Source organism: Priceomyces carsonii (genome assembly GCF_900007245.1).
Source record: "Priceomyces carsonii strain CBS4050 genome assembly, scaffold: Debaryomyces_carsonii_scaffold_6, whole genome shotgun sequence".
Classification (NCBI taxonomy): domain Eukaryota; kingdom Fungi; phylum Ascomycota; class Pichiomycetes; order Serinales; family Debaryomycetaceae; genus Priceomyces; species Priceomyces carsonii.
The window spans coordinates 264,068-290,194 of record NW_026946679.1 but is presented as its reverse complement, the minus strand read 5'-3'; the positions used below and the strand labels follow the sequence as shown (position 1 = coordinate 290,194).

The window sequence follows — 26,127 nt, the reverse complement described above, 5'->3', positions numbered from 1 at the left end:
GTCATTTTTCCAGATTCATAATGGTATGTATCAGTTTTTGTCTTAGAATTCAGAAATAATCTAACGTCATTAGTCTGCTTTATTTAATTTTCAGTCTTTGCTTCAGGTAATATTATTGATTATATGTACATGTACTTATATTCATACTGGATACCCTGCCTTGCTTAACAATCGAAAGTCAGGAGCATTAGGTATATTTTGGAAATTTGCAAGAATAGGTGAAAGGTTGAGTCCATACGTGTCCATTGGTTGCTTTATAATGGCTTTTAATGCATTAAGATCGTAGATCGTAAATAATTAATATAAAACTACTATATTGAACTACTTGAATTCATAAATTTCGTTCACTGAATTGCAAAGTACTGGCATACGATCACTCCCTACTATCCTCTCTAAACTGAGATTATCCCATTTGGAATAAAGCACTTTAACAAAGGAGAGGTCTTTATCGGCAATTTCCTTGAAAATCGATCTTCCTAAAAACCTAACAAGCTCCTTGTAAAATAGTGGATTGGATGGCAAACCATATAGCAACATGTTCTTGACTCCGGCTAATTCAAATCTTCTGAAGTAGTGCAATCTTTCTGTGTACAAAAGAATTTTGATCTTTCCGGATAGAAACTGATGCCTGGTTTTCGATAATTTTGACTGTGAGGAATACTCATCGATTGAGCCAAAATCATACTTCGTCGATGTTTTCAAAAAATTCTTTACCCTAAGGTAATCGTAATATGACGGAATGAATATTAAAAGACCATCATCGTAAGATACAGACTTCATTAAGGAGGGTAAAATTGAGTTGATAAAAAATTTGAACCTAGCTTCTGGGTCTTCGACTGGAGATGGACATTCAAACCTTTGAAATATCTGCTTAACCTTCAACCCAATTGAGTTCATAATACAGCTTTTTGAGTCAAACACTTTCCTGAATTTTAATTTTCCTGCTAAATTATATGACTTGGATGAAACGACGCTCATCGTGCTTGGGGTTGCATATTCGGTGAATACAAGCGTTTGTCTCAAGAATTTAGCACGGTCATTGATGGACCACATCCTGATCCTAGAAAAGTCCGCGCCATGAAAGTCCTTTGGAACCTTATTTAGATATTTAAGTACTGTGTTGACATGATCCCAATTTTGCATTTCGATTTGATGGGCCCTATCAACGATCAAAATCTCTATTGAGGATAAAAAGTCATACTGTCTCTTTTTCTTATCAGGATTTTCTAGTATCATAGTCAATCCAATAGGTGATGCAAGAATAATATCTGAAGAATAAAATGAAGAATACAATTTCAATGTCTTTCTAGTGAACTTTATTCCTATGCAAAAGAAATCATTATTATTTCCCTTGAAGGCATCTCTGAAATCTTCTGGTTTCGTATCGGGAGGGAAAACATTACTTGAAAATTGCAGGTTAAACTTCTTTTTATTCTCCTGTTGCTCTGATCCTGAAAGATTGATTAGTAAATTGACGATTTCGTTACACGAGTCTCGTGTAGGTAATAGTATAAGAACCTTGGGCCGTGTGAATCCTTGGTCCTTGAACTCTGGCTCTTCTTCTGTACGACCTGATTTTGTTGACTCTTTGTAATCACGAATCTTGGTATTGTTTTTCAAAATTCTATCTCTTGTCTTGAAAACATGATTCAAAGCATGCATCACGAAGAATTTTCTGTAAGAATTATTCTTGCAGTTACCATAAGGTAGCAACATATCCTTATAACTTAAAAGTGGATCCACGAGTCGAGTTTCGAGCATTGTTAGCGGAGCAGGAAAATGACGCGTGAAAGCATCAGATACTCTTTTCTTTATTAAATAATCATCTAATGAAGCTTTCGAACGAAAGTCAACTGCATCACTGGGTAGCGAAGTGCCTGGAGGGGTCTGAAAAATCGTATCGTAACCTATTTCTGGAAAAGATTTCTTGGATTTCAAGGGCCATTTATGGTGAGATTCAATTAATTTTACTTCTGTTTCAACGTAATCCTCCGTCGCCAAATTGAAATGAGTTTCGTATGGATCGCGGCCATTTTGTTCTTCCTCATCCATGTCATCGATAGCACCTTCATCTTCCTCCTCATCAGATGCTTCGACATTTAATCCAGCAATTTCATCTTCCGGTTCCTTATCATCTGCTTGTGCAAGCGCTTCACCTTTCTTTCTTTCGCTGCCTATTGTGTTCAGATGATCAGCCTTCAACAATGTTAACAACGCACTGTATGTCTGGTTACTATCAGCAGTTCTTGAGTCCACCAGATCCTCTTTTTCATTCTGTTCTATGCCGTCTATTGCATCTTCTTCGTCTGACATGGCATCCTCCTTTCCATCCTCAGGTCTTCTGTCTCTTCTTGATGTTCTTGTGACAGACCTCATTTCCTGACGACCTGAATTTCCATGTCTCCTTTTCACAAAATTACCACTGTGGCCCTTACCTCCATGAGTCGACCTCTTGCGTTGCTCAGGCATTCTTTTCGGAATAAAAATAAAGTTTTAATGCTTTTGAAGAAATTCTTCATCTTTTAAAACGAGCCAAATCTAGTGATGATCCAGATGAGGTCGTGTGAGCATACTAGTAAATTTCAAAAATAGTTATCTTACCCATTATACGTCCAACGTTTTGGCTGGAAAAGATACCTCAGACGTCTTAACCCTTTCAAGACATCTTAAGAAATACCAAAGGAGGTATCATTTACAATTTGGTATTCATTCCGAAGCAGAATAGATATTCATATTTTTCACAACCATATAATAGGAAAAGTGTTTCATTGTGCGAATTACCAATTCCAAATTATTCCTAACGGATTCCTCTTAAAGTTTGCTTTAATTTTAAAAACTATAGAACATCCGATTGAGTCGTGATTATATTATCAGTATCGGTATCATTTGCTTAGTTGCCAGAGTCATTTTGAGTCTTCTTAAAGTCTTTAAGCTACCTTTGATCGCTAGGTAAGCTACTTTCTTTTCGTAACTTATGGCGTTAGTTTTTCTGATACAAAATTTTGTGTTTACATTAGAAAATCAAGTCTGATTAGTACAATACGCTAGTGAAGATATTGCTATACAATATAACTGCTAATTTTTAGCAAGCTAAAGTGGCCCTAAGATTCTTTAAAAGAACCACGAAAAGTGAATTTTTGACTGGATTAAGGACAAGCTTACAAGAGTCTACGGGACAAAAAAAAAATTCAAATATTTGATTGAGCAATTGACGAAGAACCATGGATATGAATGACTTACAGGTACGACTCACTAAGGTGTTTCGGGCACTATTTTCGTCACTTTATCTTATTCTCATAATATTGACAATTCCTCTATCTTTTGATGTGGGAGGAGTTGAATGTGGGTTAGCTTTTTCTTTCACAACATGTACATTATATTTTGTACTAACCACAATTCAATTGGTTACTAGAAAAAATCGATATGTGCGGTGGATTTCATTACTTTATTATGTCCAGCATTTATTAATTCCAAGCTTATTGACATTGTTTTTATCTTACTACAGTTCAAAACACAAACCTCACACTTTGACAATAATTGACCTTTGGAGGCAATTTATCATCAATTCGACTCCCATATTTACAATTCTTGAAGGCTTCTGCTCGTTATTATTGATCCAAGCGATTGGACAGACAATCAACTGGTTGATCGTATACAAATCTGATAGTTGGCTAATAGTATCACTCGTCGGCAGTGGCTCTACAATTACAGCAGCATTATACTTTTTGTATCGGATATATGTGTTCCCGTTCACAATCGATATTGTGAGTGCCTCGTTGCTAGGGTCTCTATTGACAATGACAGTTGGGCTAGGTTTGTTTGGTATTGTTTCGGGAAAAGGGTCCATGATTGAATCATCACTTCTTTTTGCATACATAGTCAGATGTATCTATGAAACCTTTCCAATTTTATCTGAGGGTGCTAGTAAAGCTTTGACGGCATTATTCACCCAGACTACATACAACTTGAAACAAGAAATACCCATTTTACCACCGCAGATTTTGAGTCGACTACTGCAGCTGGTTCCATTTTTAGCTTCAAACTTGCCAGGGTCTTTTAAAACAATTTGGGAGTTCTTGCTAATGGCCATTCAAAAATTGACCTTACCTTTGTTATTAAACTTGGCTTACAGGATAGGAGTGTTCTACGCAGCAACTAAAATCATACCCTCCCTTTATCATGGTGTGATATATCCATCTTTATCACCGCCTAGAACTCCATCACAAACTCGTTCTCGACTGGTTTCTACATCACCAAATATAATAGTCTCAGAAGCTTCAGATGGTGATAACAACGAAAACGTTGAAAAAAAGAACGAGGAATCTAGTACATCAGAACAAAGCTCACATACCGCACCTTTCAGATTGGCTCCACCAAATCGTGAACCACCATCGACCCTTATAAAATTTATTTATGCATACTCACCGTGCATCGTAATAGCAGTCTATACTCATCTCATGATGCTGTATAATGGAGAACTTGGAACAGAGCTTAAAATATGGGGCTTTTGGGATTCAAGCTACCCTTCCAATATGACAATTGTAGTTCATCCTTGGCAATTTTGGAACTGGGTCAACATGGCCACTACAATACTCCTATACGCTGCTGAATTAATGGGTAATAGTGGTGAATCTGGAGGAGCGGCTTTGACCAGCCATTGGTCGGTAGAGTGAGCATAATAATGTGATGATAGTATTGATGTATTATTTCATATATTTTCTAGTTTCATTGTATTATTATAGCCACTGGAGTACGGACTTCCCTTATCCTTTTCAATTTTTATTCTATTTTCATTTCTACTTCAAGATTCTACTTAATGATGTTCTTGATCACATCGGTTTTAACATTATGTACTCAAATAAACAAGATGATACAAATGCCATTAAACTTCAATAAAAGAACCCTGATACCAATATGTTCTGCTTTCCTGTTAGACGTCAGAAATTATGCAACTCTCGTCCACGACTAAAACCTGCCATTTTTCCAGACAGTGAAATAATCTCAGAGCTTGACTCTATGTTTGCTTGGATGTTTCATCATAAGAATCTGATTAGAAAAGCATTTCATATTAGCTGGATCATTCCATTGAAACTTAATCACAGTAACCTCTACTGAAGTTTGAATGTAATGAACTTAGTTATTCTAGAGTATTTTAATAAATAAAATCCTTTAAGCCTGGCGTATTTGACTACGCAAATGTCTCAATCAAATGATTAGACATCAAGCTTGTAAATAAAGGAGACGTCCATGGGCCAAGAGTAAGCTCCATTGAGTTAATTACCAAAAGGTAATCAATTGCCATAACTGTCGTTTAGGATACACAATCCCATTGCCGAAAATCAGCACCGACCTGGATTAAAAACCAAGCCGGGTTTTAAGGTCCAAGGTTTCATGTCAGAAAGAGCCTCAAACATGAATCAAGAAGGCTTAATAAATACATCTCGGCCAGAGCAAATGGGAAACCCAAGTGACATGATTCGAATGAATTAGCCGTTCGGTACCTGCTCCTGTCATCACTAAACTCTGAGAGCATGAACTTTTGCGCCTCAGCGAATTGATTATTCGCTACGTTTCCGCAAAGAGGCAGGAGACTTTCCCCGAAGCCTTTATATGACCTATTAGAGTCCTTTTGTAAGCTTCGAAAGCAATTCTTTGGCCATGAACGTAAGTAAAAAGAGCGTGAAAAAATTTATGTTCTTGAGATGGCTATTTATATAGGAGAAATAATTCGGGTCGTGTATATATTGTATAGCTATAAAGTTATATCGAGCGTCAAGTGTAGATGCACTTAATGAGAGACTTCGAATATAGATTTAGACCAAGAACCATTCAATGAGAGAGTCAGGGAAAATCACAGAGAGCCAATCGTAAATTCTTGCTCCTGCCCCGCAGTAGACCACTGGCAGGTTAACCTCTTTTGAATAGATCAAATCAAAGAGTAAGTGATATAAATCTCTCAAGTTTGAGCCCTTTCCAGCTGCCCTTATAGGAGTGGAATTAAGCTGAGACTTTGAAAAGTCGTTAGCGTAAAGCAGTTTCATATCTTCATCCCAATTTCGTATTTCAGAATTTACAATATTTGATATGCGACCATAAGATTGACGACCGTTCGAGATGTTTAAGTTGCCTAACTTTACCTGGGTTACCGATAAGCCCTGTTTGTTTAATTCCCTCGTGAGTGTTGTAAAAAAATGTTTAGAAGAATTTTGAAATAAAGTTTCAGGTGCATGATATGGCATTTCTAACGAGCTGACAATGCTGGGAACAATTGAGATTATCTTCGCATCCTGCTGTCTTACCAAGTTTACTAATCCAGACGAGAATAGCTTCAAATACGTAAAAAGTCTGTCAAAAACCTTATTCCAGGACGACATTGAGATGTTCTCGATCGGACCCAAGGGAAAGTATAGATTTGGAGCAAATACAACGGATAAGAGCCTCAAGTGATGTGGTGATGCACCTGGGAATGGGATCACAGGTTGTGAAATCAAACGTTGAAAGTTTGATAATTGAACTCCTAGCTTATTAGATTCTTCATTGAGATTTAAATAATTAATGTCATCAGTAATAGGGTTGCTTTCAATATACTTGAAATCCTTTTCATCAAGAATGGTTAGATAAACTATGAATCCTCTCTTTTCAAAATCGAGAACTATCAATCTGGTTAGAGGCTCCGTAGGTGATCCAACAACTAGCACTATGTCTCTTCTAGCACCATTACTTAATTTAGGAACTCTTCTTTTTGGTTTACATGCAATCTTGTACTTATTTAGTCCACTTGCATCCGCAAAGACATAGATAGATGTTAACCCAATTCCAATTGTTAGTATAGTTGCAACTTTAATCTTATTATCCTTCAACTTCGTGTAACATCGGTCTACCAAAGTAGTCGGTTGCTGTCGACAATTCATTGATGAATAATTTTCACCTTTTACTAATAAAACTGGATCCCAACTTGCAATTTTTTCATAATATTCCGAATGAACTAACTTATCATGTTGTGTGGCGAGATAGTTTGATGCTTGATTGTAAAAAGAAGTTAAGGTCAGAATCGTAGCTTGCACCGGTTCTGCTACCATATTATCTGACTATATATTTCATAAACAAAGACGTTCTTTTTAAAAGATATTGAGTTTTTAAGACGTAATTATCTTATCAAAGTAAACCGTTTTGAGTTTTAATTATGGGGCAAAAAATGGTAAGAAGATCACGAAGCCGGTAGAAAAAGGCAAATTTAAAACCTGAGAAAGAAAAAAAAGATGCCGGTCCCAGGAATCGAACTTGGGTTTCTTCGGCCACAACGAAGTGTACTAACCACTATACTAGACCGGCGGATTTTCTATTCATTTTTATCTTTACATATACATCCATCGAGATGATAGGAATCTCGAAGGATTATTGTAGTGTAGAGTTTAAATGCGAACCATCTCTAGACACCCTAAACTTAGAGTAGTTGTTGAAGACAGCACTACCGATTAGAGATTACTAGTAAATCGATATTCGTATATTTGGTTTACACTAATAATGTCATCATTAAGGTGGTTAAATAATCATTGAAAACATAATCTCATATCTAACTGCTCACATTGACATTTCGAGTTTGGACAGAAAGAAATTGGTCGTTACCAACGTTGTTAAGATACTTCTCGACAGAATCACAATCATTATAGCTCAAAGAATGGCTCCTGTCCATTTCATTTGCACTAATGCCATCTGCCATTCCTTCTAGATCAGGAGGCATCCTGGTATTTAAAGTTCCTTCCGTAGTTGCGCTTGTAGGTGTTATCACATTTTTAAAATAGGATGTTGGTGACCCATTTAAAGTACCACTATCGAACTCTGAGGTAGGTGTGTTGACCCTGGAACATTTCTTGGGAAAGAGACTGTAAACTGTACTTGCACCTGCATCCGAATCTGAATCGTAAGATCTCATGAGTCTCAAATTTGATGAATTTGGAACCCTAGAATTATTGGCAGCTGCTGCCCACATGGAGGATAGAGGCAAAGACAACACGACTAAGAAAATGCTTACTGTGATTAGCTCAGAATAAAATGTTTTGCTATTTGCATAGTTGACCAATACCAAAATTGAAGGAACTATCATTGTTTGAGATGTCACAATTAACAATATATGGAAGCTATCGAATTGCCTCAACCCAAGGTATCTTCTAGTTTTAATTGCAAAAATCAATTTTGTTATCAACATAATACTCATTGCATTAATAGAAGCACAAAATAAGATAGAAGGTAAGTCGGTTTTCCATCCTCCCAACTGGATCGTGGAAGAAGAGCCTTGATGAAAATACCTATAATTCTCAACGATATAGTTGATGTAAAGACCAACGATGAGACACGCTAATGTTCCCGACAAGCCAGATAAAACATATCCTAATTTACGCACTTCAGGTGACCTGAAAATCATGTAAACCTGGAATGTCATTGAACACTCGATCAATGCGATAACAATCACTTGGAAGCAATTGGCAGCAAGGGTGACATTATAAGATTTCAAATCATCTGTGTCTACTAAACCAAGTACAACGTAAGACATATTTGCAAGAGGCCCATGTAAATATGCCACATAAAGAGAGCTCCTCACAATCATGGCTGCTAGAGTCAACTGGTTCATTATAAAGATAGGGGTTTTCTTATTGTTAACTATAAGCCATAAGACCGCCATCATAATAGAACAAGCTCCAATCGCCGCACCATATATAGTACCATATTGGACATTATACAATGCAGCCTCATCGAACAACCCTATCAGAACAGAAGCTTTGACATCAGTCTTACCAGGGACCGAAAAGGTCAAGATAATATCGCCCATAAGTAGCTAGTTACAATTTACTAACTCTATTTTCACACTTGATAGTATTTTAAGATAACTTATGCTTTACTTAAGTACTAAACAGATTCTTTGCGTTACTAGTTGGTCTCGTCTCAACTTGGGGCCTTTTCCATATCCCCTGCTCTAATTTACCTTTTGCGGCAACCGCAATAGTAATAAATGTGTATCCAGTTTTCCTATCACCCCCAAGATGTAGATACTAAGAAATGTCCTTCCATTGACTCGTCCATATCAGTCATTATATTAACATCTATTCTTACTTAAATTCACCCCCTTCCAAGTCGCCGTTAGTAACAATCTTATGAAGGTTTCTCCTACCACTTCATCAGAAGATGTCTTACATGCCTTTCCTGCACAATTGACCAATGAGGTTTTAATCACAACCGCCTGAGCGCATCAAAAACGTTAAGGGAGCCGACAGCGAAGCAAAGAGACTGAACAGATATTACAAAGACCGATTAATTAAAAACACCAGATTGGTACTTTCAGTGAACAACTATATAGAATACACTGAGGGGTCCTAATCTGAGCACTGTTGAGAAGATCGGGTTTATATTCGATTTGTTGATTGAATTTGCCAACAATCTAGGATTCAATATACCAGAAGATTAAAGAACTGGTGATGTCGGATAAGCCCATCAAGGATGTGTCCATGGTGGACGTATCTAATACAGAGCATATGGAAGAAGCGATAGACCCTAGAGATCTGAGCAGAAGGCAGGAAGAAATAAGCCCGACAACGAGCAGAGTGAATCATTTCTCTAATGAGCCGCCGCAAAGACGGAGGTCAACAATGATCTTGACCGATGATATGGAAATGGATAAATTGAGAACTTCGGGCGATAATTCTCGAAGTCATGATGATGATAGAATGACGGTAGACTCTTCTGGCCAAGGGGCAAACAATACCTCACAACAACCACAGGGAGTTCAACCTACTACTACAGATCCTAATGTCACTGTACCCGTAGACATTAAGTGGGTACAAGGTGGTGAAAAAGTCTACGTGACAGGATCATTCACAGAATGGCGTAAGATGATTGGGTTAGTGAAGCAACCAGACAATACTTTTATGATAACATTAGGATTACCTCTTGGCACCCATCGCTTTAGGTTTGTTGTCGATAATGAGCTAAGATTTTCAGACCATATGCCAACGGCGACAGATCAAATGGGTAACTTTGTTAACTATATAGAGGTGACACCGGAACTCGTCTCGTCATACTTACAAGAAAATAAAAAACAAGACACCCAACAGCCAATTCAACATGAACCACAACCGAGTCGTAAACCATCGGTTTCTAAAGCAACTACGAGAAGAGATTCGGCTTGGGGATTAACTAATGATGATGATGATATGGGTGATGGGTATTCGAGATATAAGGATGAAGATGATGGAACTAAGATCTTAAAAAATTATAATTATATTTCAGACATTCCACCAATTTTCACCGATCCCAAAGTCATGGAACAGTATTACATTGCAATAGATAAGCAGTCTAAGAACCAAAATGGTCAACAGCAAGCTTGGTTGCATCCTCCACATTTACCTCCACATTTAGAGAATGTCATTTTAAATAACTTCAATTCAATGGACAGGGACAATAACTCAGGGGCATTGCCAATTCCTAACCACGTCGTATTGAATCACTTAGCTACTACGAGTATTAAGCATAATACTCTAGCTGTTGCATCAGTGGTCCGTTATAAAAGGAAATATGTTACACAAGTCCTATACGCTCCATTGCAGCAATAAATTTTTCTATTACTTAATTTTAAAAGATAAGTAATTGTGCATTTCTTACTTTAGAGCTTGACTTGTGCCAATGCCTAAATAGCCGTTAGGTTTTATTATTTAGTTACTGTGGATTAACTATTAAGATTTGTCCATAACAAATTGATATAGAAAGTGACTTTATTTCATAGCAAATACAAACTAGAAACTAGACATTCATCATACATACGTTATTTTATTTTATACCTACTTAATTATGGACTAATCTAACTTAATATCTGTCAGAAGAGCTGTAGGAATCATTGCCACCACGTCCAGATGAGCCATGGGAATCATTACCACCACGACCAGACGATCCATAGGAATCTTTGCCACCAGAAGATCCATATGAGTCGCTACCTCCACGGCCAGAAGAGCCATATGAGTCTTTTCCTCCGCTTCCAGAGGATCCATAAGAATCATTACCTCCACGGCCAGAGGATCCATAAGAATCATTACCTCCACGGCCAGAGGATCCATAAGAATCATTACCACTACGTCCTGAGGAGCCGTAGGAATCTTTGCCACCAGAAGATCCATATGAGTCGCTACCTCCACGGCCAGAAGAGCCATATGAGTCTTTTCCTCCGCTGCCAGAGGATCCATACGAGTCCTTACCGCCACGTCCTGAAGAGCCATAAGTGTCTCCACCACCGCTGTAGCTATCGTTAGTGTCTCCATAAGAGTCACCTCCACGGTTAGAAGAACCGTGTTTCTTATCGTCGTCGTCTTTACCAAATCCAAATACCATTATTCAATTATTCAATTATTCAATTACCTAACAGCTTATTTCGAAACTTAGTAGTCGAATACAGATTCGATGGTCCTTTTATATATCGTTGGATCCAGGCAATGTTGCCATATACGAAATATTCTTCCGTTGCCTCCTAGGGTCAAATGAACGACTGCAAACTGAATTTCATTCGAGTTCATATGACGTGGCCCCATGCATCGTGTTGTGGCTCATTTACAGACACGTTAGGAAGCCGAATTGAACAAGGGCACATTGCCCAGATTAAAACGTGCAATAGATTTGTTGCATCTTCACTGAAATTTTCATGATTTTTTAGGCGTTGCGACCTCCACAGAGCCCCTGCGTCAATCTTTAGATTGCGATTCAAGAAGAATCCTCCGGAAGTAGATCAAAAGCCTTCCTTATTCTATACCATGTTGGACCATTATGCAACCTTCTTCGGTCTAGTGCAACCACTATTACCGCTAGATCCTATTAGAAAAGGTCGGGGATATGTATCATCCAATTTCACATCTATGCTTAGTTTATTGATTATCTGTTAAGAGCGATGTGTTAACAATATTTATGGAGAATAGAGTGTCGGCCTACGAAGAGGGCACAATAGATGAAAGAACTATGGCATTGGAGAATCTCTACATAGCGTAATTTTGTTGAGCAGATTACTACAAGACCAGATGTATCCACATGTGCGAATTCGGATCAAGATGACCACCCCTATTGAAACTGGGCAGTCTGCGTATTTCAATTGCTTGCTCGAATCGATACTCAAAAGGATGACGAACATCTGTATGCAGTTTTGGCGCGTGTTTTCTCGTCAAAGACGAAATCCTTGGAGTTGCATTCCTGCTTATAGCGATATTATTATATTGAGTATTGCACACTAATTGTATATTTTCCTATTAAGTTATTTCAGATCTATTAGAACTAATGTGGATGGGCATTTCTATCAGCAGTCCTTGGTTTGGCCCTGATAATGTTGTCGACTCTCAACAATACTTCTGAAGCTTCAGCAGCGGATGAAACAACGGCTCTCTTTAATTTGAACGATTCTACTACACCTAAGTCTCTCATATCTGCTACTGTTCCATTATTCAAGTCCAAGCCTGAAGTCGTCATACCATTGTAGATTGCGGATCTCAACTTTGTAACTAATGAAGATGAATCATATCCGGCGTTATCAGCTAAAATTGTTGGAAGTTGTCTTAAAGCTCTTGCAAAAGCCTCAATTGCCAAAGACTTCTTGCCGGTTTCATTTGCAGCGACTTGATCGACTGCCTTGGACATAACCATTTCTGAGCATCCACCTCCCAAGCAGGTCTTTGTGACCCTTGTAGTTTGGGATAAGACTGATAAGGCATCGTGTAATGATCTTTCAGCTTCATCCAATACATGCTCGGCTGCACCCCTTATAACAATTGTACAAGCTTCCCCTTTAGCAACTCCAGAAAATTTAGTCATCACATCTTCACCAATCATAATTTCTTCAACTGCATCACAGTATCCTAATTTGACCTTTTCGGGGTTATCAAACGTAGATACAACTTCACCGCCAGTAACTAGAGCCAATCTTTCAATACCGTCGAAGTCGGCGTGCTCAATTGAGTTAACCTTAGCATCCGTAAAAAGTTGCTCAGGATAGTCATATATCAATTGTCTGTTAATAAAAAGATTGATGCCAAATTTTTTGATTTTATCAACTTTTTCTCTCATTTTTGTTTTTTCTGCTCTTTCCAACTCTGCAAGCTTTGAAGTCGAATCCACTTTGAACTTAGCACCAAAAATCTTAACCTTATCAGTATCCATCGACGTATTAGCAACTAAAATTTTCGCCTTAGTTATCTTCCTAGGTTGATTAATGCCGAATTTCCTTTCTAATATAAAACCTTCATCCAAAAACGAGTCAGACAAGCTGCCACCAGCTTTTTTAATTATTTGAATGTGGTTCAAATCTGTTGAACCTTTGAGTCTTAAAATAGCATCTACAGCTAATTTGGCAAAGTGTTCCTTATTTTGAGACAAAATTTTGGAAGACAACGTAGTCTTGGCAATATGGAATAAGTCTTTTCTAAATTCTTCAGGATTGGAAGCGTTATCAACAGAACTTTTTTCCAAGGCCAGGATAGCAGTGTCCCTAGCAATTCTGAATCCCTCTATAATCGTTTGAGGGTGAATTTTCTTTTCAATTAACTTTTCTGCTTCTTTGAGAAGTTCAGCACTCAAGACGGTGACAGATGTAGTTCCATCACCTATTTCATCGTCTTGCACCTTCGCAAGATTCACCAATACTTTTGCTGCAGGGTTATCCAATGGAATGGCTTTGAGAATTGTTGCTCCATCATTTGTTATCATTGCACTGTCAATATTTGATGCGCTTTGCAACAACTTATCCATACCTTTAGGCCCAAGAGTTGATTTGACCAAATCACCCACGGCTATGGCACCAACGAATGCCGACATACGAGCATTTTCTGCTCGTTCTTCTGTAGCCTGGTCTCCTAAAATCTGCACTGACATCGTACAATGTTATTAATAATAACTCAAGGATCAGGTTACTTCTACTAATGCTGGATTATGGAAACTTAGCTATACCTTTTTCAAGGTATCTGATATGAGAGAAACGGTGATTCCTTCACTGAGGGCAACTGTGTAGTGCACGACGAATTAGCTTTGTGATACAAAAAAATTTTCTATTCTAAATGTCTGATGATTAGCAATATTTTTGGAGAATTCGGGGATGAATAGAGCGTAGGTATACATATCTATGTTCTGTGTTTAGTGTAATTGTATTAGCATCAGATGATAAACCCACAAGACTTTTGATAAGCTTATTAACTGGAATTTCAAAAGTCAAGACGACATGTAAGTCAGGTGATCGCGTGCTGTATAGTCTTTTAGGCCCTTTGTAGCAAATGAGATGGCATTAAAAACTGCTTACTTTGGAACAAAGTGAAATAAAAGTAGAAACGCTAATTCTAGTATTTAGTGCATATACACCACTCATAGATTTACAAGAGGGTGTAATCCAGCTCAGTACGGCTATTTGGGCTTCAATTTAGAGCGTATTTTTTAGTGACACTCACCAGTCGTATCGAGCATATAGTGTGTGCATTGTCTGAATATCTGAATACAGCTCACGGTGAATTACGACCACTTGGCATAAATCAAGGTTGGAATAAGGGGAAGGGATAGGTATGTCCGAGAAACCGGTGTCAGAAAGCGTTCCTAGTGATGAAGTAGAACATCAAGAAATTCCTATTCACGATTACGAAACTTTATTTACAAAATTAGATGTGCATCACCATGGGAAGATAACTTTACAGGACTTCAAAGATGCATTAAAGGATCTACACCATCCAATTACTAGGAAGCCTGAGCTAATGCGAACGATCTTCAATTGCTTTGATTTAGACAAAGATCAAGTTATCGATTTCAACGATTTCAAGAACTACCTCGCTCTTTCAGATGATCAAATTTTAAAAGGATTCCTTAAAATTGACCAAGATCACGATGGAAAACTCAACAAGGCAGATTTTGCTGAATATTTACAGAAATCTCTCAATATGAGTCCTACTGATTATAATGTAGATTTGTTTTTCAATCAAATCGACAGTAAAAATGTTGGTTACATAGACTACGAAGACTTTCGTGATTTCCTAATATTGATGCCTAGGTTAAATGGATCCCGAATTAGAACTGCTTATAACTACATTGCTGAAGAGCTAGATTTATCCTCCGACGGTGACGTAACTTTGATAAACCAATTCCTCAACGGATCAGGCTATTTTCTTGCTGGTGGATTATCTGGTGTTGTTTCACGTACGTGCACAGCGCCTTTCGATAGAATCAAAGTTTTTTTAATTGCTAGGGCCGATCTATCGTCCACAGTCTTGCACTCAAAGGCAGAGATAGCACGACAAATAGCAAGTGGTGCTTCCAAGCAGGCAATAGAGGCAGCAAAAGCAGCCCATGAAGCCGCTATGCAACCGCAAAAAACAATCAGATCCCCTATTATTCAAGCTGCAAGGACTTTGTGGAAGCAGGGGGGAATAAGAGCATTCTATGTTGGTAATGGTTTGAATGTTCTTAAGGTGTTCCCTGAATCAGCTATGAAATTTGGCTCTTTCGAAGCGGCAAAGAAGTTTTTGGCTACTGTTGAAGGTGTAAGCGACACCTCTGAATTGTCTAAGGTCTCAACCTACCTAGCGGGTGGCTTAGGTGGTGTTGTTGCTCAATTTACTGTATATCCAATAGACACCTTAAAATTCAGATTGCAATGCTCCAACTTAGAATCATCAGTTAGAGGTAATGATCTTTTATTTAAAACTGCTAGAGACTTGTTTCAACAAGGAGGTCTCAGAATTTTTTACCGTGGAATTTTTGTGGGCGTAAGTGGAATTTTTCCTTATGCAGCCCTTGATCTTGGTACCTTTACAACTATTAAGAAAGTGTTAGCTAAAAGAGAGAGTAAAAGGACAGGAATTAAAGAAGAGGATATAAGGCTTCCTAATTATATGGTTTTGTCCCTAGGAGCTTTGTCTGGTTCTTTTGGTGCGACTGTAGTATATCCAGTGAATTTATTGAGAACTAGACTACAGGCTCAAGGCACCTATGCTCACCCATACACCTATAATGGTTTCTTTGATGTATTGAGAAAAACTATAGCAAGAGAAGGGTACCCTGGTCTCTTCAAGGGCTTGGTGCCTAACCTAGCTAAAGTTGCGCCCGCAGTCTCTATCTCATATTTCATGTATGAAAACTTGAAGCATTTATTCGGGTTGAATGAGAATCTAAACTGAAATATCTACTCATTTTTACCTCGAAGTTGCATTAGTTATTTAGTATATTTATCAACATAATATAGTCATCAGTATAAAATAGCTATCACCATGAACACTCCTAAGATATATATTCATTATGTAAATCGAAATTAAATACAGCCAAACTTACTTCTCCTATTGGAGCAAAGCCTTTCACAGGGGTTTTATTACCCTTCAGAGAGTTCGATATCCTTACCCATTCAGACTTTAGAGGCAGTGCATCTAAATTGAAAGAATCGTCGATTTCTATAATTGTTTTAAAGAATAAGTCATCACTTTTCTTTATTGACAGACTCTTTCTTCGAAGTTCATTCAAATGCTGAAATAATGCAGATCTGAGTTGAGTGTATACCTCATCCCAAGAGAGAGTAGATATATCTATCTTAGTTTCACTGGTGGGATTCTCTGTGGTCAAAAAACTGAGATCTGGTAGAGCAGTACTCAAATTTATAAGGTCATTGAATTGAATAACGTATTTATGTCTAGCATAGTTAGACTTTGAGTCATACACTAGCATTACCAATTGCCTTACTTTTCCACCGTAGTCTGTAAGTAATATTTCAATAAAGCTGTTCACAAACTTTTCCAAATATGAATTCACTGCTGGATTCCTTGATTTGAATATTATCACGCCAAATGATTTATATTTTTCAAATATTTCAGGGGAATATATCTCATTGTAGTATAAGATCTGATTAGCCCATACTACAAGAAATTCTTTGAGGGCTAAAATAAGATTTTCTGCCGTTAATGTAATCATAACATTTTAGCTATTGAAGCTTTTACTATCTAATCAAAGTGATGATCTCTCATTAATGTTAAATACGCGACTATCAAATTAAACAAAAATATACCAAATATGCTCTATAAGAGATGAGTATAAAAACCATTGATAAGGAAGATGTCCATCGTATAACATCAGGACAGGTGATTGTTGATTTATCCTCTATTGTGAAGGAGTTGGTGGAGAACGCTCTTGATGCGGGTAGTCTGAAGATAGAGATAACGTTTAAGAATCATGGTCTAGAGTCAATTATAGTTGAAGACGACGGATCTGGGGTTGCTAAGGAAGACTTTCCCAATATATGCTTGAAATATCATACCTCAAAGCTAACGAATTTCGAGGAACTTAACGAGGTCAACACATTAGGGTTTAGAGGTGAAGCACTAAGCTCAATCACGTCTATAGCTAATGTTGAAATAATAACATGTACCAAAGATGATCACCCACGGGCTTCTGAGCTAAGTTTTGATAGATTGGGACATTTAAAAAAAGTAAAGTCAAAGATTGGAGGACGCATAGGCACATCAGTCATTATAACCAACATTTTTCACAATTTACCTGTGAGATTAAAAAATCTAGAAAAGAATGTTAATAAGGAATATAATAAGGCAGTCAAGATTCTTATGAGTTATATGCTTTCCAGCCCACAGGTACGCTTCATGGTCTACAATATTGGAAAAACTAATAAGAAAACATTGCAATTGGCAACAAAAGGAGGTAAAACTTCAACTATGTTAGATAACATGGTTAATGTATTTGGAAGTAATGCCTCATATGGAATAGTTCCAGTTGCTTTTGAGGCAGATAATTTGGAGGCAAAATTTAGACTTTCTGCGGGAGAATTTCCTATCATGAAGAGCTTCACACTTAAAGTTGAAGGCCTAATTTCAAACTGTTCTTTTGGATTAGGAAGATCCTCAGCAGATCGTCAGTATTTTTTCATCAACAAAAGGCCAATTATATCTAAAAAGTTTTCAAAAACTGTGAATGACGTCTATAGAGCCTTTAATCATGTTCAGTACCCGGTAATAGTTTTAAATTTGGAAATATCAAATCAGTTCTTAGATATCAATATAACTCCCGATAAGAGAACTATATTCATTCGCAATGAAGATGTCATTGACAATGTCTTAAGGGAACAGCTCACAGCATTTTACAATGAACAAGGTAATACAATTCCCAAAAATAATGAGAATATCATATCCAACGATAATCATAAACCTATTAATTGTGACATTAAAAAAACATCACTTCTGAAAAAAATGGAGTATAAAATTCCTGAGGAAAACAAGAGCCTGGAAAAGGATGAAACTATTGGTGATGATTACAAGGATGGTGTTACTTTGATTACTTTTGCAAATGAAGCTTTGGAAACCCTTGACAACCGTCCGGTTGAATCTGAAGAACAAGGTGAGATCCATGATGGGATGCAGGAGGATTATCGTCGTCCTCGAGAGCCTCAGGTGGATACAAAACCAAGGGAAAATGAAAGTGAAAATGAAAATGAAAATGAAAATGAAAATGAAAATGAATGTGAATGTGAAAGTGAAAATGAATGTGAATGTGAAAGTGAAAATGAAAGTGAAAGTGATGGTAACAATTCTCAAGAAAAACGTGAAAATCTCAATGACAGAGTAAATAATGATATATCTTCAAATATCCTGAAGTATAGTGATAAAGATCATCGCTGTCTTGCGAAAATACCAAATGCCGTTGGCGTCAATTTAGATTCAGAAAGTCATAATAAATCACTCAAAAAGAACACAAGAGATCTTAATACAAGGCTGCAAAAAACTTTTGATTCTGATTCTGCTGATATTTCAGATAGCGAATCAAATGACTCTGAGAAAGAGCAAGGGATGTCTAACATCGCTGCACAAAATGAAGATACAGAAAGCAGTGTCGATTTGTCAGGCTTCAAAAATAATGCATCTTCGGGTTCTACAAAGCCATCAAAGCCTAGCGATGGCATTCTCAAAATTACCGTAGGGGACTTGACGTTTGAAGAAAGTACCATTAAGAGACGAAAGATTCGGGATAGTCCATCATCCAAGTATACTACACCCCATAGAAATGCAGTCCACAATCTTTCAAGAGTAGTTTTCATAGATATTGAGCTGGTTGTTGCATCGGTTTCCATGACATCAAGGCAAAATAAGACAATGAAGATCCCCAATAAAAGACTCGTGATAGATCCAATTGAAAAGACTGAGGAAGCAGAAAAGAAGCTCTCGTATATAGTATCAAAAAAAGACTTTCTTAATATGAGAATTATTGGTCAATTCAATTTGGGCTTCATATTGGTCTCACTTAATTCGTCGAATAATATGTTCATAATCGACCAGCATGCATCGGACGAGAAGTTTAACTTTGAAAGGTTCACGAGAAATACTCAGTTCCAGGGTCAGCCACTAGTTTCACCCAAGACAGTTGACCTCAGTGTTATCGATGAAATTACAGTTGCTGATAACATAGATGTATTTAAGCAAAACGGCTTTAATGTTACGTTTTGTGAAGATGCGCAACCAGGAGAGCGTGTAAGGCTCTTGTCTTTACCCATGCTGAAAGATGTAATATTCGATGTCAATGATTTCCACGAACTAATACATCTTATCAGTTCGTCTCCTTCAAAGTATAATGTAAAATGCTCCAAGATAAGAACGATATTAGCCCTGAGGGCTTGCAGGGGGAGTATTATGATTGGTCAACATCTTAATAAAACCACAATGACTAAAGTAGTGTCTAATTTGTCTACTCTAGATAGGCCATGGAATTGTCCCCACGGAAGACCGACTATGCGACATTTAATTGAGTTAAAAAATTACCCTACATTTGATGAAGATTATATGATCTAATCAGCCGTGCGTTTTATAAAGGACATAGTCATCGTAATGCCTATATAAATGAAAGAAGCAATCAAAGAATTCGTGACGATAAGTTCCCCGACCAACCTAATGTTAGCTGTTTTAGACCTATTATAAAGCTCTTTTGATGATCCTTATAGATTTTTGAGTAGTTATGGCTCTAACTCCAATTGACGTGCGATATGACCAAAATGTACGGACAAAAACGATCTTTTAGATTGTGCGTACTTACTGTTAGATAACATCCATTGCATTGTTCAATAGTAGGTTCAACTGTCGATGAATTAGGCTATCACTTATATTAAGATAGCACACTTCATCGAGTAAGATCTGAACGTATTTATTGAAGAGGACGAGTAGTACATTTTCCTAGAAGTTGGATAAAAGTTTTACCAATAACTGGATAATCGTACTATTTTACAAGACATAGGTTTTGCTTAATCAATAAGTTTGTACCTTTGGGGATTAAAGTATTTATTTTGTGAAAATCGAATAGGCTTCTGGTGGTGCAGGTCCAAATGTATTTAGATAAGAGAGCATTGAGTGGCTCTGGAGTTCCTGAGAGGAAGAGTCGAAGAACCCACAAGAACTCACGAGATGGTAAGTACAGGCGAAATTTTTAAGTAAAACCATTGATTTACTAACATTTAATTTAAGGATGTCCTAATTGCAAAGCGAAGAGAATAAAGTGTACAGAGGAGCTTCCCTCATGTTATAATTGTATTAAAAAAAATAGTCGTTGTGGCTACGCCGATTTTCCAAAAGAGAAGTTAGAACATATCAAGAGAAAGAACGAAAAGAAGAAGAAACAATTAAGGGATGGTGGATCCCTTGAAGCTTCTGATAAGGATTCGGGGCATGAGAGTCTGAGCCTCGGATTTCTGCGAGATGAATCTACTCACTTATTCATTAGTCCGCTACCTGTACTGCATCTGCTAAATTATCAACAAAATGAACATCAAAATCTGCCGAATCAAGGCAATAAGGTGCCAGACTCACTTACATCCTATAATTTAAGTGGAAATTTGTCTTCTCTGCATCATGCGAGTTCGAAAAATAGAGTTCCTCAGTTAGGAGAAGAATTTTACATTACAAAGAACCACTTAAGGAACTCATTATACAATGATGTCTTTATAAATGCGGTAAATGGTACAGTACTTCCTGATAACACCTCCAACTTGAAAAGTGTAGAGACTGACTTCCAAAAACATATACAAGGACATAACATAGTATTTCCAAATGTTAAAGATAAATCCGACTCATCATTAAACATAGGGCATGAGAACTTCGTCGATCACCTTAAAGACAGAATTTCAACTGAGCTGTTATCTCCTGCTACAATTAACGACTTCAAATTGAAAACTTTGAAATCCAATTCTATTTCTGGGCTGTTTAAATTTCAAAAGCTAGTCAAAGCTCCAAAGCTCCGTAATCGAGAACTATCAAAGATTTTAAAAAAGCTTCCTAGTAACCCTAGTCAGATGTATGTATCTTATAAAGTTCAATGTGTGCCTGTGTGGACTGAAGAGGCGATTTTTGAATTCTGGACAATAGTATTTTATCAAGCCTGCTTCATGAAAATTTACTTTTGCTTTTTCATTGATCATTCACTCAATACAATTTTACGAAAATGTGACAGGGAATTGGCCAGTCAAGTTCTCTCAATGGCATCATTAGAGTCAAATGTTCCTAACTCGAATTCTTCAAGCTCATTATCTACACCCAGTTGTTCCCAGAGCTTTGACGAGAAGGAATTGAACAAGTTGATTCAACATTCATACGTAAGCTATGGGAGATTAATAAAGTGCTTGAGAGAGTCTCTCTCAAAAATGTACATTGAATATCCTGCAAAAATATCGTTATATTCTTCGTGGTCGACCTATTTGAATTCACATGCGACAGTAGATACTCTTTCTACGATGCACAATGGTTATGTCACTTTATATTCAAAGGCTATTAATGAAGCCCATGATATCAATGACCTTTCACCAGGTATTTTTCATGCGGTACATTTCTTTAACGATCAATCAATTGCATCTGTTATTCCTGATTATAATTTTGGAGTTATCTCAGAGCTTCTAGATGATGTACAAAACTTTAAGGCGTTCATGTTAAAGAACAGAGCTGTCGTAGAACGCTTGGAATACAAAACCTTGATACAGTTATTACTTGGCTTAGAAAATTTTTTAACTTATTTGGTGAAAGAGTTCCATCCCAGGGTTACGAAATTGAACAATTATTACAAATTGATTCATTTGATTGACGATAAATCCAATAACTTATACTTCATTTCTATATCAATGTTTTTTGATCTACTAGTTCTGTGGTACAAAGGCTACCCAGGTCACTTTCCCACTGGATCTCACGTATGTGGATTTAGAAAGACACTTTATCTCATGTTCTTGGCAGTAGGTAAGGCTCTCATGCACATTTATTCACCAATTAGAAGTGTTATGGTTGCTGATACATGCAATCTCATATTTCAGAGGGCTGATTTTATTTGTGAACAGTTTATGTTTGAAAAGGATAATATGTTGTCGGAAGAGCTGAATCAATATTTAGTCACATTCTCGCACAAGTTGATGAGAATAATCAAGTTTTTTGAATACCGAACTCTCTTCTACTCTTATTATTTGACGACTTCCACAATTTTGAATACAGACTACTTGAAATACGTCGGCACTGGGCCAAATCCAGTTGACGATAAACACAATGATATTGTTCAGCTATTACCTAAGGTTTTGGACACTAATGAGGTCATGTTAAGTAGTTTTATCGACTCAGTAGTGATCAACGCAGAGCTGTACCCTATATTTGATCTGATCAGGGAAAATAACAAGCTAACTCAATTTATTGACGAAGAAAAAATTGAGCAGGCTCAAAGGCAAAGAAACCATCCAGATACTCAGACTGGTGTTATTTTTGATAAATCTTGTTCACTTTTCACCTCAGATTTCAATCCATCGTCATTGTTGGCTGAATTTATAGGCATGCAGAAGTTTATATGGTCAGTTTACCCCTTGACTTTGGAAGAAATGCGTACTAGAGTGTCTAACTATCAAAAAGGTAGATTAGAGATTGCAAATTCCATAAAACTCTCTAACAAATCTGTCTGATTTGAAGATCATTCCTCTATGTATATCCTATAGTTCTGTGTATAGCTTTTTAAGACTCAGTTGTATTTTTCATGACCTATTCTCTTTCATTGCGACTTCATCCATTTTGTTGAGAAGTTGAGAATCGCTTCTTTTAAAGCTTTATTTGTTCTACATTGAAAATCTGAATTCGTGATTAGACCTTAATGTGTAGTGTTTAGTCATTCAATTAACATGGAGCAGATTCCTGAGGGATCGGAAGATCTTCAAGGAGGAAAAACCACTCCTGGAGGCAAAATTTATGACAACGGACTTCAAATGCCTGTGAGTTTTGAAAAGTTGGACTATAAGCAATTTCATGTTGACCAAAAACTGGACCCGATATCGGAGGGAAGCTATCTTGAAGGCCTTTTCATTCAGCTGCTTAAAAGAGCAAATTCAGACATTCTTTTCGATGCAGTTCTCTCGTTAAGCTGCCATCATTTAAGTGAGAACGCATTTAGCTCCCTTGGCGTTTGCAAGAATGGTAAAGCTTCAGATATCTATGAACTTAATCATTACCTCAAAGAAAGTGCAGCAAAGCACTATTCTGCTACTATTTCGAAGCTACTGAGCTCGCTTGAGTCCCCTGATCATGATATTGTAACTTCGATTGCTGCATCAAGTGTCCTACATAAAGTAGCAATTTATGAGGAAACTGATTTAAAAGAATCAGCAGTGTTCACCAACGGTATGATCAGCATTTTTGTGGACTTCCTAATCAGCACCAATACGTATTCTAAAGCAGTTATTTCGGTTGCTAACTTTTTGGTGTTTGCATATTGCTCGTTTTATTTCCCTAGTTATAAGCCCACAGTGATATTGGAGTACTACTCGGTATTGAAGGATTTTGAAAGCGCTATTGCTGGTATAGAAAATAGTAGCATCTTATATCATTTTGAGAATCTTTCTCGGTTTGCTTATTCTTTGGTCATAGCAATTGAACAAGGGGAACTTGATCGACCATTTGCAATTTTCAGTCTATTAAGGAAATGGATTGCAATAATACCGCCCAAATTGCATATTTTAGACAGCATAAAAGATCCATTGGAAAGATGTCTTTTGTATTTATTTAAAACTTTGCTGAATATACTTGATAACGTTTTCCCGAAAGCAATCTTTTTCTTTTTACAGAATTTTGATGGGTTAAATTCAATGTTCTGTAAGCAAAACCAAGGAAAAAACCACTCATGTCCTGACCTTAGGATTAAAGAAATCAATACTTATTGTATCAGGGTTTCCTCGTTCTTTGAAAGGCGATCGAATTTCCTCGCCATCTTATACACTTCGAACAAGATATTGAATATATCAGAGCCAAGTTTATTGGCAGCCAACATCAACGAAATTATGATCGAAAGATTCAAAGAGTCATGTATCAAGTTTTATAACTATTTACACTTTCCAAGGGGATGTCAATTAGTTTGCACGAACACTGCGGCCGAGAATATTCAAAACACGTTTAACACTGACATTTTCGAATACAACAAAGATCACTATCACCATTTTAAAGATATGGCAACACAATATCGAGCTCTGTTGCCATTTGCTGATAAACTTCGTGATCCTGAACTTTTATATGAAGTTTCAAACTTTACTGATGCAAGCACGGGTGACCTTTTATTGGAAAAGTCGCAAGCATTGCAATCTAGATTTGAATTTACACCGTTCTATTTTTCCTTTCATAAGTATACTATTCAATCTTACCAGAATTTGCTAGCCTTCGATTACCATTTGCTTTACCAAAATGGTAGATTTCCAAGTTTGCAGTCAAGTGAACTTGATCCAACAACTGGACTTCTCGATGCGGATAGAGATCTCATGTTATTATTCTATTCTACTGGTATAAAAGAGATGCACCAGAATCTTCAAGCAAGTATTATGGAAACCAAAGATGCCTTGATAAAAACATTCGTTGACTATGAAGAAATGCGCCGTGTACTCTTCGATTTACCTGAATCTTAATAGAAGTACGAAAAATTCTCGAAAGCAACCTAAAAATTTATAAATAGTGACTAAGCTGAAATTTATCGTAAATTGAAGTTTTGTCTTAGGGGGTGTCGATTTAAGAGTTGTAGTGAAAGTTTAGCTATTTTGTCTAGGCAAGATGTCTACTGGCCAACATTGAGTTCGAGGACTCACGTGAGCACTATGAACTTTGACATGAAGTGTTGAGAAGTGACGTTGTGAACTGAAGTTCGGGTAACCAAATTCCAGTTCTTGGCAGACTTTTATTTCAAAAGATTGACGTAGAGAACCGGGTATCGGTGAAACTAGTCAAACAAATTTGCATCGAGTCTTTCGTTCCTTTCTATTAATGAGTATGTCTCATAAGGTTTGATAATTATGCAATTTTCTATAAGCTTGAGGGGCAACACGATGATAATTTGAAACGTATTCGACTCGATTACAGAGATAAGAGTTGTTGAGGAAGGAAGCTTTCATGATATTGGTTGCCTATGTTCCTTACCCTCTGGGTTGAACGCGTCCGTCCTTTCTTTGTATATATCTTTTTTTTTTTATCTACTCAAAATTCACCTAAAAGTAAACGATTAGATAATACAAGTTCTATACTTGGAAGTCATTGCGTTTGTACCATTTAAATAACTAATTTTAATAAGGGACATATTTCAAGGGTTGGAAACTCTGTCGGTCAACTCTTTGATTCTTTAATTTTAATTAGCTTCCTCAACGTGAGAATAGTATCTGGCTGGCTCTAAGGTTCATTTCGAACTGTAAGTTGCTTTAAAACAATATTTATACTCAAGCAACACACAAATGTGGGTGTTATGTAGATATATGGCGAGAAAATGTTGATGGTAACAAAGATTTTGCTAGTAATTCGTTCTTCGATGATTAAATCCTAACTATTCTTCAAGTGTTTTATTGTCGTATTTTGAAAAGAATCTTCAAACTACTGAATTTAAAGTATAAGTTATCCTGCTCTGAATTATTGCTCCGAATCCGATGTTCTTACCATCTAACACTGCTTCTGTTTCTCCTTGTATAAGACCCAACTGAGAAAAAGGCAACTTGCTGCGAAAAAAATATCTTTGTCATTAACAGCCCTTTGCAGCCAAGCCTAGTTTCCTCAATAGAAAACAAATATTTTAGCTATATCCCTAACATTCAATGTCCTTTATCTCTCTGAATTT

At 37.0% G+C, this 26,127-nt stretch overlaps 12 protein-coding genes across 12 annotated transcripts; 6 read left to right on the top strand and 6 right to left on the bottom strand.

Annotated features, from left to right (window-relative positions):
- Nucleotides 1–321: 321 nt before the first annotated feature.
- On the bottom strand, nt 322–2,469 carry PRCAT00005192001 (rRNA-binding ribosome biosynthesis protein; the record flags this gene model as incomplete). The annotated part of the gene is made up of 1 exon (XM_062955248.1): nt 322–2,469. The coding sequence occupies one exon, from the start codon at nt 2,467–2,469 to the stop codon at nt 322–324; it is 2,148 nt and encodes a 715-aa protein (XP_062811869.1).
- A 752-nt stretch (nt 2,470–3,221) lies between these two features.
- PRCAT00005191001 (uncharacterized protein) lies at nt 3,222–4,673 on the top strand (the record flags this gene model as incomplete). The annotated part of the gene is made up of 1 exon (XM_062955247.1): nt 3,222–4,673. One exon carries the CDS (start codon nt 3,222–3,224, stop codon nt 4,671–4,673), a length of 1,452 nt encoding a protein of 483 aa, XP_062811868.1.
- A 1,140-nt stretch (nt 4,674–5,813) lies between these two features.
- On the bottom strand, nt 5,814–7,079 carry PRCAT00005190001 (uncharacterized protein; the record flags this gene model as incomplete). Its single annotated transcript, XM_062955246.1, has 1 exon — nt 5,814–7,079. One exon carries the CDS (start codon nt 7,077–7,079, stop codon nt 5,814–5,816), a length of 1,266 nt encoding a protein of 421 aa, XP_062811867.1.
- A 494-nt stretch (nt 7,080–7,573) lies between these two features.
- Nucleotides 7,574–8,827, bottom strand: STE2 (alpha-factor pheromone receptor; the record flags this gene model as incomplete). Its single annotated transcript, XM_062955245.1, has 1 exon — nt 7,574–8,827. The coding sequence occupies one exon, from the start codon at nt 8,825–8,827 to the stop codon at nt 7,574–7,576; it is 1,254 nt and encodes a 417-aa protein (XP_062811866.1).
- Nucleotides 8,828–9,470: 643 nt separating this feature from the next.
- Nucleotides 9,471–10,604, top strand: KIS1 (Kis1p; the record flags this gene model as incomplete). Its single annotated transcript, XM_062955243.1, has 1 exon — nt 9,471–10,604. The coding sequence occupies one exon, from the start codon at nt 9,471–9,473 to the stop codon at nt 10,602–10,604; it is 1,134 nt and encodes a 377-aa protein (XP_062811865.1).
- Nucleotides 10,605–10,854: 250 nt separating this feature from the next.
- On the bottom strand, nt 10,855–11,373 carry DDR48 (DNA damage-responsive protein 48; the record flags this gene model as incomplete). The annotated part of the gene is made up of 1 exon (XM_062955242.1): nt 10,855–11,373. One exon carries the CDS (start codon nt 11,371–11,373, stop codon nt 10,855–10,857), a length of 519 nt encoding a protein of 172 aa, XP_062811864.1.
- Nucleotides 11,374–12,300: 927 nt separating this feature from the next.
- CCT2 (chaperonin-containing T-complex subunit) lies at nt 12,301–13,890 on the bottom strand (the record flags this gene model as incomplete). Its single annotated transcript, XM_062955241.1, has 1 exon — nt 12,301–13,890. The coding sequence occupies one exon, from the start codon at nt 13,888–13,890 to the stop codon at nt 12,301–12,303; it is 1,590 nt and encodes a 529-aa protein (XP_062811863.1).
- Nucleotides 13,891–14,567: 677 nt separating this feature from the next.
- PRCAT00005185001 (Ca(2+)-binding ATP:ADP antiporter) lies at nt 14,568–16,172 on the top strand (the record flags this gene model as incomplete). The annotated part of the gene is made up of 1 exon (XM_062955240.1): nt 14,568–16,172. One exon carries the CDS (start codon nt 14,568–14,570, stop codon nt 16,170–16,172), a length of 1,605 nt encoding a protein of 534 aa, XP_062811862.1.
- A 100-nt stretch (nt 16,173–16,272) lies between these two features.
- Nucleotides 16,273–16,953, bottom strand: PRCAT00005184001 (uncharacterized protein; the record flags this gene model as incomplete). The annotated part of the gene is made up of 1 exon (XM_062955239.1): nt 16,273–16,953. One exon carries the CDS (start codon nt 16,951–16,953, stop codon nt 16,273–16,275), a length of 681 nt encoding a protein of 226 aa, XP_062811861.1.
- Nucleotides 16,954–17,066: 113 nt separating this feature from the next.
- On the top strand, nt 17,067–19,832 carry PMS1 (ATP-binding mismatch repair protein; the record flags this gene model as incomplete). Its single annotated transcript, XM_062955238.1, has 1 exon — nt 17,067–19,832. The coding sequence occupies one exon, from the start codon at nt 17,067–17,069 to the stop codon at nt 19,830–19,832; it is 2,766 nt and encodes a 921-aa protein (XP_062811860.1).
- A 527-nt stretch (nt 19,833–20,359) lies between these two features.
- On the top strand, nt 20,360–22,957 carry PRCAT00005182001 (uncharacterized protein; the record flags this gene model as incomplete). Its single annotated transcript, XM_062955237.1, has 2 exons — nt 20,360–20,441; nt 20,499–22,957. The coding sequence occupies 2 exons, from the start codon at nt 20,360–20,362 to the stop codon at nt 22,955–22,957; spliced, it is 2,541 nt and encodes an 846-aa protein (XP_062811859.1).
- A 213-nt stretch (nt 22,958–23,170) lies between these two features.
- PRCAT00005181001 (uncharacterized protein) lies at nt 23,171–24,937 on the top strand (the record flags this gene model as incomplete). Its single annotated transcript, XM_062955236.1, has 1 exon — nt 23,171–24,937. One exon carries the CDS (start codon nt 23,171–23,173, stop codon nt 24,935–24,937), a length of 1,767 nt encoding a protein of 588 aa, XP_062811858.1.
- Between the last annotated feature and the right edge of the window lie 1,190 nt (nt 24,938–26,127).